Here is a 12,632-nt window from a genome sequence, read left to right as displayed (position 1 = left end):
TATTTATGATGAAAATATGTTAAACTTATGATCAAACAATCGCAAAATTTTGACAAAAATTTAACCCAAAAATATTGAAAATAATTGACAACACTATGACAAAAGTTAGAAAATTGTTGTCAAAATATGACAAAATTATGAAAAAAATATAACAAAAATGTCAAAATTATAAAAAAATATGACAATAATCTTTTAACTATAATATCTATTATAAATTTGACGGAAATTCAAGAAATATGAAAATATGGAAAAGTTATGACAAAGATATGAAAAAATGTACAAAATATGACAAAATTTTGACAATAATTTTTCACTAAAATGACACAATTTTGCTTAAAAATGACCAATGTGATAATGTGATGAAGATAATGTGATAATGCTTTATTAAAAGTCCTGCCAGATATCCAAAACACAATTCTACAGATTGAAAAAAAGTAGTGTATGAAATTTCTCTTGATAAATTTGTCGATTTTGATAAAAACTACGAGGCTTGAGACGCTGGCTGGGAGGAATTTTGTAAATTTAGTGCTCAATAATCAATTGTTTCTTGTCTAAAATCATTTTTGATGAAACTTGCTAAAAGGCTTGAAACATTTTTTTAAATAATTTTTCATGGATTTTTCAATACATGTTAACGAAAACAGTCGAACAACAGAAGGATACACAAAAAAGTATTAAAGTTAACAATAAGATATATTATTTTAATAATCAGACGAACAAGTTTTGGAATCTCTTTTCACCGATAATTAAAATGGAAGCATTTCTTTTTTCATTACATTTATACCCACTTCATTTCTAACACATTTATCACAATCAAAAATGGATTATATTTCGCTTTAAAACGGTTATTTATTCAAATAGTTTATGTGATATCAATTTCTTAAACAAAAAAAATATCAAATTAGTTGATACTGCTCATCATGAAAAAGGATCTTCCTAATGCTGACACTCGAGCTACTTTCAAAAGCGTCCGAACGCAGGCAACCAAACTGTAGCAAAACCAACTTTGAAAGCAGAACGAATGATCGGATGCGGTCTAAAGAATTGCAATTATCAATCGGTGGCTGAAAATTGTCGTATGCGTTTTTTCTGTGTAGGATCATCTTCCAAAACTATCGCTTGATGATTGAATCATATTTAGGATGGTAGACAGGCAACCCATTCGTCTCCTGGATGAACTAGAGAGGTTGGCCGAAAAGTCCGACTGGTTCGCTCACTGAGTGCCATCGTGTAATTTTTTTCAAATGCTCAATGGCGAATGATTCATTCGCCAGTCACCATCCTTGATTTTCAAGCATTATCAACTTTCAAAGTTTGCCAACAAATATCTCGTTTGTCAAGCTGTGGCCTTAAAAGCGACATTTTCGTTGCAACCGGAAACGTCAACCAGGAAATTTACGTGAAAAAGTGTCTTCAAAAGCATTTGCTGCTTTTCCTGAAGAAACATGACTTGCCTGTGCTGTTTTGGCCGGATAATACATCCTACCATAATGAAAAATGGCCATGGAGTGGTATGCCGCTAACAACATTCAGGTTTTGTCCAAGGTTATGAACCCTTCCAACACACTAGAATCTCGCCCAATCGAAAAATATTGGGCGATAGATTAGCAGAACTTTAAGAAATCCCAAAAAATTGTTAGCAGCAAGAAGCAGTTCAAAGCATACTGGCGTACTGACGCGAACAAAGTGGATAAGATGACTGTACAAAATCTGATGGCAGGAATGAAACGAAAGGCTCGCCAATTTGAACTAGATTGACCAGAATCTTAACTGAGTTTTTTTCTTCGTCTTTTATACATATTGGTCTTCAAAAAGAAAGAAACTTTGATTTTTTTTATAAACAAATAATAGATTTACACGCAATTTAGTTTAACCACGTTTTGATTCAACATCCTTAAGAAACATACAGCGATTTCGTTGGTGAAGTTGTCCTCGAAAAATGGACCGTTAATGTTTGCAACAGTGGCTCCAGAGAGTGGATTGACTGAAGACCCAGTTTCTTTATGCTGCAGTGGGTATGTTTTACGACAACCAACAGATTTCGTCGAGATTAGTTTAGCATCTCGGTCTTTAGTGTTTTTTCTATCTCTGGAGCCACTATTATACTCAAACTTGGAAAACGGTGGAACATACTCACTAGTGTGCCCCAAATGACCCGACTTTTGAAAAAAAATTATGCACTGCAGGCTTAAATTGATCCCAGGCCTAGTACAAGATCTCATACCAAATTTGGGCCATATTGGATCTCGGGTAAGCGTCGCGCAACGTGTCTAAAGTTTGTATAGGATTTTGAGACATTTTGTTCGTGAGAAACATCGAAAACCGGGTTTTCATCAATAAATTTGGTTCCCTCCGCCCGATTTCTTTTGAACACAATTTTTCTTAAAGTCCAAATTATGACAAATATTTCATCCGAAGACTGCATTTCAATAAGACCAAAAATAAAGAAGTTATTAGGCTTCAAAAATGGACTAACTTTTTTAAGAGTGGTTAATGAGGCTTATGTTCGACTAAAAACTTTTTTATTAATAAAAATGCAGTCTTCAAATTAAATATTTGTCATAATTAAAGCTTTAAAAAAACCCGAATTCAGAAATCGGCCGAAAGGAACCAAAGTTATTGATGAAAAACAGATTTTCGATGTTTCTCCCGAACAAAATGTCTCAAAATCCCATACAAACTTTCGGCTCGTTGAGCGACCCATTCCCGTGATGCGGTATGGCCCAAATTTGGCATGAGATCTTGTACTAGGCCTAGGATCAATTTTACCCTGCAGCGCATAACATTTCACAGGTTTTGAATTTACCATACAAATTTGGGGCAGTCTAATACTCATTCATACAATCTTTTTCACTCCATAGTTGACGGAATGCATGTCACGATCCTTTATCTGTGATGATTGATAGATTATAAATTATAATCAATACCTCCAACTCAGTCAGAATTTACTTACACCAGTTAAAATTCAATAGAAGTCTTCGTTAAATCTTTTGCGGGTGTCACTCAATTCTCTAAGGTCTAAATGGAAAAGTCGTTGGCTTGACGTGGATAATAGACTGTGTCAATTTGGGTTCATTTTTAGTTTTCTCAGGGCCTGAGGTAAAAAAAATCTTCAATTTGGTTTAAAACTCATCCAGTATTAATGCGAAACTGAGTTTTCTTGTACCTCTCTAACAAAACGACTCAGCATTTCATAAAAATTTGAGGCCTTGTATCAATTTTAACTCTAACGCTTGAGATTTCATGATTTTTTCCCCATATAAATTTGAGCAACTCTAAGGCTCAGTTAACTAAACGAAACATGGCTACAAATTTGTACTTGTACAATTGGAATAGATTTGTTCATAAATTACAAACTGTGGTGGAAAAAATCCATTACATAAATCCGCAACTCACAACTTTTCTTACCAAAGAGCTAACTACAAATATTTCGATAAACTCCTAAAATAAGGACTCTTAGACAAGCGGAATGTAGGGTAAATTTCTGCAACTGAAATAAAAGTCTGCGTGTTGTATTAACTTAAAAGATAGAAGTAAAGTAGAGCAATAGGTGCAATTTTGGTGCAAAGAATCATGTTTAAACAGATTTTTTTTGAATAAAACACAGTTACAGAAATGATAGGTATACAGGAAGTCATAATGATAATTTTATATGTTTTTCAAAAGGTTCATAGAATCAACAGTGCATCAAATGTGGAGTCTTACCTAACTGCCTGGCATGAAGTTGCATGCCATACTCTTCGTCGGAATCCTCTGAAAGTTGGAAGACGATTTTACGGAGTTCGTTCGACGTTGTTTGTTTCGAAGATTGAAGCAGCAAGTTATTGGTGAATTCGTGTAGTTGTTGTTGTAGATTGTAGATTGTAGTAGACGTAATTCGTGATGATGAAGTTTGGTTAGTGTTTTGGAACAAAAAATTTCGTAATATTTTGGTTTTCTAGTGGCGTTAGAATTAACTTTGTGATAACGAGGCGAGGTGGTTTTGTGTGTTTTTGAGTAAACTGTTTTTGGAAAAATGATGTTATTTTTCATTGATGGAAGACTCAATAGGAGCTTGTCTTTTTTTCTATTTAAATGATTTACTTATTGGTATGATGTCTTTCTTTTGTTCAAATTTCTTGTCTTCCGTGATGTGAATTCTAAGTAATATTACTGTTAAAAAATCTAAAGAAATAAAGCTGCTTAGTTTCATAGGTATAGTATGTTCAAACAAATGTCTATCTAATCGTTAGTAAAAGATCTACCAAAAATCAAATTTCAACTGCTAGTAGTTAGGTAAACGCAGACAAAAAAATTTCATCCCAGAATCTACACAGTAAAAAACTATCCAATTCCTTATCGTTAAAGCACTATAAAATGTATTTTCGACCAGATAGATAAACTAATCAGAAGATCCAATTGATGGCATATTTCAAACTCTCCGTTCCTTGAGGATGGCGTTTTCGATGGTTTTCGCAGTACCTAGAAATTTAACGGGTGAATTTTTAGTTTTCCGAAATTGGGAAAAGAGTTCTTAACGCTGAGCCACACTGAAATCGAATAATAGCGATATCGATTGCTTACTGCACACTTACGAAAGATGCTAGCTTTAGCTCTAGAAGAAGTTCCGGCTGATTAATGTTGAAAAGTCGTGGAGGAACATAGCACGAGATTGGCTGCGCGGATGGAATGTCGGTGAACCTTAATTACAGTAATGATTCAGCCGAGAGCACATTAAGATATTGAAATTGTTGTTCACAGAAACAAACATACAGATGGGGTGATGAATGAAACGGTAAATATTGAATGAGATCTTCTGAAAATATACCGAGTTAACAAACTAACTGAATCGATTAAAAGACTTCCCCCTCTTTATACATTTGTGTGCGTCAAAATTCAAAACTCTGATGGTGTCAACTCTTTGAATTTGCTTATGATGAGGTCGAGTCAAACCTGTAAAGCGCTATTACACAAAATTCCATTCAAACGTCGTAAAGCTTTTAAGATACTTAGATAAATTTGTCTTAATTTCGCAACATTTGAAGCAGTTGAAGCCCAATCTAAATAAGTCGGAAATCTTTAAGAAACATGAAAAAATCCTCCAAAATTCTTGCACTTGCATTTCTTCGACTCAAAGGGTATAACGTGTTATACCTGCATCAGTAATTGTTAGGGCATAGCATAAGGCAGAATTGACCGAAAAAACAAATTTAGAAAAATATTCCTGATCCTGATCCCACCGGTCGAATGTACTTTCATAAGCCTGAAGTCAATTGATGTAACAAAAAGAAATTTAAGGGGGGGGGGGGTAGGGTCTAACACTTTCAAAAAATCGATTTTTTTTATTTTTTCATTTTCTTATTGTAAAACATTTCAAGAATGTTGTGTCAAATTTTCAAGTTAATCGAAGCAAAACTGTAGAAGTTATAGGCCTTTATCTCCTCCTACCTAATACTGCAAGAGAGCAAGAGCAGGAAATTCAAACGCGTTTTTCTCGAAAGCACATTTTTAAAGTCCGTGGACATCGTCATTTGAAAACTACTTATCCGATTGTTTTCAAATTTGGAACATATTTTCTACATATAAAATACCAGACCCCAACGTTTTTCTTTTTTCTTTTTTTTAATTTGGGGAGATTTTACAGATAAAAAATGGCGGATTTTTTCGTGAAAAATCGTAGTTTTTACTTCAAGCAGCCACAAAAATTTCATAAAATTTTTTTTAAGTTAAATAAAAACGTTGGGGTCCAGAAAAACATCTATTAAAAATATTTTGCTCTGATTTTTTGACTTCAGTTGATTCTGTGCTGAGATACAGTGTCCACCGCAAATCCTGTTTTCTAAAAGGCATCCTCGAAAGTGCTCCGTCACCGGCTCATTTTTCAATATTTTTCAACGAAAAAATTACTAAATGTTCTTTAAACAATGCTTTGTATAATTCAAAAAATTTGAATACATTTGTTTGAACGATAGCTCTAGAAAAAAATCGTGAAAATGGTGTTTTTTTTTACCCGTTAGACCCTACCCCCCCCCCCCCTTAAAAGGTTTTAAAAGAAGATCTTCCGCAATGTTGAAGAAAATTTACTGGTCCTTCTAGTATCAGTTAGAAAAGTGATTTTTAGGTTTAAGTTCGAATAATTTTTTCACCGAATTTTGTGATTCAGTGCTTGAATGATCGAAAATGGGTTTTATGCGGTTGTAACGTGTTGATCAGATTCGAGTAAGAAAAGGCTTGAGCACTCAAAAGCAGAGAAACGCGGTTAAGCGTGTAGCGACAATGATGGAATGAAATTAACCGTGTATGCAAAAAGAAAACAAGCCGACAAGAAAATTATCCTAAAACTACGGCTTTCAAGTAGCTGGTAGAAAAGTGCGGGACTGAAACGTCAACAGAAAGATAATTTCATCCGTTTCGTTCCACGCGGTTGCACCCAGGGTGAGTCATTAGGGTGGGTGCATATTGAGGAAAAGTAGGCAAGGGGTACCAAAAGTTTCTCATTGGTGGGGGGTGGAGACGGAGCGTTTTTTGACAGCGAATTGTTCGTCTACCATGCCTACGTTTACGATTGCCTGTCACAAGATGGACGATTCCGTGCATTGGTATAAGAACACACCTGAAGCTTTACCCGCCTTGGTTGCACCGGTCTCGGCGTCTGAGCGACAGCACGGAAATCCCGGAAACTCAAGGAGGGCAGGTGGACGCAACGCAATCAACCTTTCAAACGAAAGCATTTAACGAGGTAGATGTAAATTTTAAAAATCCCAACAAGGAATCTAACAGAATTGTGCATTACAGGACAATCGCACGCAATGGGCCTCATCGGGTTCGCCTACATTCTGGCTTCAGGAAACGAAGGCACTTGACCTCAAAAAGGAAACCCCTTCCAGAGGTAGGTTGAACACGCAACAACACGACTGAACCGCAGTTGGTCTTCGTAGAAATTGGACTCCAGAGGCCTTCTGTATTGGCCGACTCATGTTGATTTTGGAACGGGAGAAGCTGCTCCAAACAGAGCGCCTTCTTTGATTGTTGCGGTTCCGGAACAGGAAGGTTTGTAGTCCAATTAGATTTTCGGACTCAACGAAGTCGGAATAAATCTCATTCTGACCATCCCACGATTCTTCAGCTGATCGATACAGCTCTACGCAAATTTCGGATTGAATCCAACTGGGGTTGGCTAACTTATTCCGTCCGTTCAAAGCTTCATCAGTTTTTCGACACAGCTCTGATCGATAGGGCTACCAGACTAACACATCGCCTAGTTCGAATCCAATCGGATTTGGTTTTCGGATTAATCGAAGGTGGAATCAATCGGATTCCAATCGTTCAGTGGTTCAGCAGCAGTGAGCAGCATTAAGTTCCTGGCAAATCGTACGAAGAGTGGCGGTGCTAGGAACAGCATCGGATTATTGAGCGGCTTCACTCAACAGCTGAGATGCAATTACGAAACCAAGACGGCTACAAATATCGGCTCGTAGATTCCTAGCGTTTGGGTCCGTACATGGAGTAAGGTTGCCAGATTTTTTCAGCACGTATTCGGGCCGAACAAACCGGGCAATTTTATATGAAAGCCTGGCAAAATCCGGGCATTTGATTTCAAAAGTGATGACCACAAATCCGGGCAATATACGGGAAAATTTTCTCAAAATTCAGAAACTACTCAACAAAAATCAAGAAAAAAAAATTAAATTTTCTTTTTCATCAAAACTTATCGAAAGATTTTTAATTGTGTTTCAGGCTTTCAAAAAACCTTTCATGATAATTTTTGTAAAAGTTGCTTAAAAATTTCGTTTTGGAGTGAATAAATCCGGACAAAATCCGGGCAACCGGGCCGGGCCGGACTTACCCCAAATTTTGTATCAAATATCCGGGCAAACTTGATTAAACTGGGCAATCTGGCAACCTTAACATTGAGTTCGATGCACGCTGTTGACCGTTTCCTGAAGACCCTGACATGCGCCTCACGGCTTCAAATGGTGAGTCGACAATCTGGAAGGAATGACAAACATAATTCTGGTTCTCACTCGCTCCTACCTCACGCCTCCACGGGTTATATGATCACAAATGACAGCCAGCTAAAAGTTTAACCCGACAATAGCCAAGTGAGGAGGTGGCCAAATCTTAAGGCACCGTGACGATGGGATGTATGGCTGGAGGGAATCTCAGTCGATAACGGCACATATGGGGCACCAGGGCGCACGCCACAATAAATATACAGCCCTTACTGTGGGACACTGACATAGCGGACCGTTTCTTCTCTAGCTAATCGTGGGACTTAAAATGAACACAGAGTGCCGACTGTTCGTCTCAGCCGGAAACTATGGACACGAACGAAAGTGAACTCGTAGCACAGCTCTTAAACAAGTCTTTCACAGGAGTGCCAAGGAGATGCAAACGCCGAACCGAAAAACCTTGATACACGACAACTCAGTGGCGCGGCGAAAAGACCGCTAAGAAAGCTCATCGCGAGCCATATGAAGAGGCAATGTGCCTAGTAACCACTGCGAACCGGGCCCGCAGTGGGGACAAGGATGGCTCATGTAGCGCGGTAAAGTCGAAGGCCAAAAGAGCTAAGGGACCAATCGCCCCAACAAAACGACAAGACCCGACAGAGCCAAAACAAACACGGACCATAGACTGCCCCAAATTTGTATAGGAAATTCAAAACCTGTAAAATGTTATGCACTGCAGGCCCAAACTTAGCATGAGATCTTGTAGTAGGCCTAGGATCCATTTTCCTAGGCCTACTGCAAGATCTCATGCCAAATTTGGGCCAGATCGGATCAAGGGAAGGGGTCGCTCATCGAGCCTGAAGTTTGTATGGGATTTTGAGACATTTTGTTCGGGAGAAACATGAAAAACTAGTTTTTCACCAGCCCTTAAAAAAGTCAGCCCATTTTTGAAGCCTAATAATTTTTTTATTTTAACTCGAATCGATTTGCAGTCTTCGGATAAAATATTTCTCATAATTTGGGCTTTAAGAAAACCCATTTTTAAAAGAAATCGGCCGAAAGAAATCAAAGTTATCCATGAAAAACTGGTTTTTCATGTTTCTCCTGAACAAAATGTCTCAAAATCCCATAGAAACCTCATGCTCGTTGAGCGACCCCTTTCAGTGAATCGATCTGGCCCAAATTTGGCATGAGATCTCGCTCTAGGCCTAGGATTAATTTTATCCTGCAGCACATAACTTTTTCAAAAGTCGGGTCATTTGGGGCACTCTAAAGTCTAACGGACACAGACCAAAAAGTCAAATGGACGATCTCATGGGGCAAACCACCCAGTGAGATCGGGTGAAAACATGAAAAGGCCCTCTTATAAAGAGGTAGCCAGTTCTGTTAGGGTAGGCATACTCACAAAAACTACCCGGTCACTCAGTTGACGACAGAACACGTCAAAATTAAAAAAAGGCAGTTGTTGGCCAAAGGCTTGAGAGACTGAAGCCAAAATTTGCAAAATCCTCATTCAAATCTGGGTTTATGGTGGTGGCTTGTCTTGACCAGGCCACATCAGACTTGTTAAAACAAGTCATGCCTTCAATCAAGCCGTGGACAGGTGCAGAGATAATGGCTGTTGGGGACAATCAAATTCCCAGATAAAAGATCCTGAAGTCTCATCTGCCTGAAGCTTCCGAGGACAGATCAGGCTACAATCGAAAGCCAAAACGAAGAGTTGAGCAACCGAAAGCTGGAGATTTTACGGATTTTTTTGTCTAAAAACGGAACGAAGCTCTCGAGGTAGTCTTTACTGTAGACGAGATTTCAAAGAAGGAGCTGGACAAAAGAAATTTCGTGATTTAAAACGGATTTGGTTCCAGTAAAATCTGGAAAGTTAACCGGAGGGTGGAAAGCATGGTTTAAACAGGTAAAAGCATCGAAGGAATTGGCAACTCTCGATCTCAATGAACCGGAGTCAAAGGACCAGGACCAGTCTATGGACCAGGAACCAGACTTCGGGACCAGAGAGAAATAGGTAGATAGCAAAAGTAATCCTGTGCGAATTGCTTGCCGGAAGGGACTGGTACGTTGGACTTGGGCCTTACCATGGAAGAACAAGATCAACAAAAACCAGACCCGAGTGGAAAGAGCAGTTCTAGAGATAAAGATAGGGGGAAGTGTTCCTAAATGCGCATGTTGGGTAATATGCGCATACAGCCGATTGACGATATGGCTGGAGATTCAACGTATCTTATCAGTGCAGTTTGAGGGTAATACGCTATTGACACATGGCATGAAGAAATTTGATTGTTATATAAAGTCAAAAAAATTTAAAAATTCATACAAGATTTTTGTCAGGTTTGATGTAATATAATGAACTTTAATTATCGTGCGTACAGATTCTGTGAACATAAATTTTAATGGTTTTTCTTTCTTATTCATCTGGAAATTAGATATTCAACAAATTGAAGCTTTTGGCAAGGTTCTATATGATAAGATATTGGAATAAGAGACAGGTTCTGAATGCCCATATCAAGGCAGGTTAAATGCCTATATCAAGAAAAATAGATAAGTCTTATAATTTTTTTACTTTTTATCATTTGATCATCAAATTTACGCTCAAATCACGATCTTACAGCGAAAAAAGAATAACTTCATACTGATCCGATAAAAATACGATATGAACAAAATATTACCATGAAATATGGCCATATGGCATACTTTACTTTGTTTCATGCAAAAGAACTAGTTATGTAAAAAATTTCATCAAAATTTCAGCCTTGACGTATGCTAAACATCCGTTTCTACCATTTTTAATTATATAATATCAAAATATTACAAGTGTTAATGAAATATAGCTAAAAACATAAATATGCGCATTTAGCCCGCCAGTTTCGGAAATCGGCTATTTTGACTTCTTTTATTAAAAAAATATTTTCACAAAAACTGTTAAAGATTTTAACAGAAAAACTGCTCTAACGTATGTAAAACAGGTGTCCGCTCATGTGTATTTGGTTTTCAGACTCCAATCTATTGGAATATGGGAGAAAATGAGTGCTTTCCTTAATATGCGCATATAGCCCGCCTCTCCCCTACCTCTAACAAACCTGTAAATATTAAACTCAAAGCTGCCAAAACAGCCCCAACAATCCAAAGCACATGGAGTAAACCGAGATGGGACAAACAAAAACATGGTAAAAAGCCACAGAAATGAACACCTTTTAAAGTGTGTTCAGGCGAATCTTCACCATGCTGTAGGAGCCTCGAGTACACTACTGAGAAGATTCGTCTCTGAAAACCTGGTCCTTGCCTTTACCCAAGAACCTTGGGTTAACAAGGGTTATGGTACAAGGGCTATATACCCCGAATGGTAAGATTCTCTACGAAGAGCAGAACGCTCACCCAAGGGCTGCTTTACTAGTAAACAAAAGAATTAAATTTACTCCCTTTTCAGAACTTATCGACGGACACATCACGGCTATACGGATAGAAATACCAACACCGAAAGGTAAGCACACGGTGAGTGTATCTTCAGCGTATTTTCCCGGATATAGCACCGATATACCTCCACCGATGGTAGTAGAATATATGAGAAAATGCCGGGCATTTTACCAGCAGTTTCTCATATGATGCGACGCTAACGAATATCACAAGCTGTGGGGAAGTAGGGGGAAGTGTTCCTATATGCGCATATTGGGTAATATGCGCATACAGCCGATTGACGATATGGCTGGAGATTCATCATATCTAATTAGTGCAGTTTGAGGGTAATAGGCTTTTAACACATGGCATAAAAAAATTAATTTATTATATAAAGTCGAAAAAATTTAAAAATTCAAACAAGATTTTTGTCAGTTTTGTTATAATATATTGAACTTTAATTATTGTGCATACAGATTCTGTGAATAAAAATTTTAGTGGATATTCTTTCTTATTCATCTGGAAATCGGAAATTCAACAAATCGAAGCTTTTGGCAAAGTTGTAAATGATAAGATATTGGAATAAGAGACAGGTTCTGAATGCCCATATCAAGGCAGGTTAAATGCCTATATCACGAAAAATAGATTAGTCTTATAAATTTTTTACTTTCTATCATTTAAACATGAAATCTACGCTCAAATCACGATCTTACAGCGAAAAAAGAAGAACTTCCTACTGATCCGATAAAAATACAATATGGAAAAAATATTACCATGAAATATGGCCATATGGCATACTTAACTATGTTTCATGCAAAAGAACTAGTGATGTAAAAAATTTCATCAAAATTTCGGCCTTGACGTATGCATAACATCCGTTCCTACCATTTTCAATTAAATAATATCAAAATATTGCAAGTGGTAATGAAATATAGCTAAAAACATAAATATGCGCATTTAGCCCGCCAGTTTCGGAAATCGGCTATTTTGACTTCTTTTATTATAAAATTATTTTCACAAAAACTGTAAGAGATTTTAACAGAAAAATTTCACTAACGTATATAAAACAGATGTCCGCTCATGTGCATATAGTTTTCAGACTCCTATCTTTTGGAGTATAGGAGAAAATGAGTGCTTTCCTTAATATGCGCATATAGCCTTCCTCTCCCCTACAGCTATCAACACTAGAGGTGAGTCCTTATTAGAGTTTTTTTTTCCACAAAACAATATTTAACTTTGTAACGAGGGAAACAAACCTACGTTTATAACGACTAAGAGACAAGAAGCCCTACTCCT

General features: G+C 37.3%; 1 protein-coding gene across 7 annotated transcripts in view; it reads right to left on the bottom strand.

Annotated features, from left to right (window-relative positions):
• LOC129750884 (dystrobrevin beta) overlaps positions 1-12,632 on the bottom strand; it is a 138,344-nt gene that overhangs the window by 9,246 nt on the left and 116,466 nt on the right. For 3 of the 7 annotated variants that reach the window (XM_055746028.1, XM_055746032.1, XM_055746029.1), the window contains one exon: positions 3,706-3,753. The exons of 3 other annotated variants lie outside the window; for them this stretch is intronic. In XM_055746028.1, the coding sequence (XP_055602003.1) occupies positions 3,706-3,753 (48 nt within the window). Of the gene's footprint in view, positions 1-3,705; positions 4,462-12,632 lie in introns of all 7 variants that reach the window. One more of the 7 variants, XR_008738520.1, reaches the window with a different exon arrangement.

The sequence above is a fragment of the Uranotaenia lowii genome, chromosome 3, assembly GCF_029784155.1.
Source record: "Uranotaenia lowii strain MFRU-FL chromosome 3, ASM2978415v1, whole genome shotgun sequence".
NCBI lineage: Eukaryota > Metazoa > Arthropoda > Insecta > Diptera > Culicidae > Uranotaenia > Uranotaenia lowii.
This window is presented reverse-complemented; position numbering and strand designations above follow the sequence as displayed.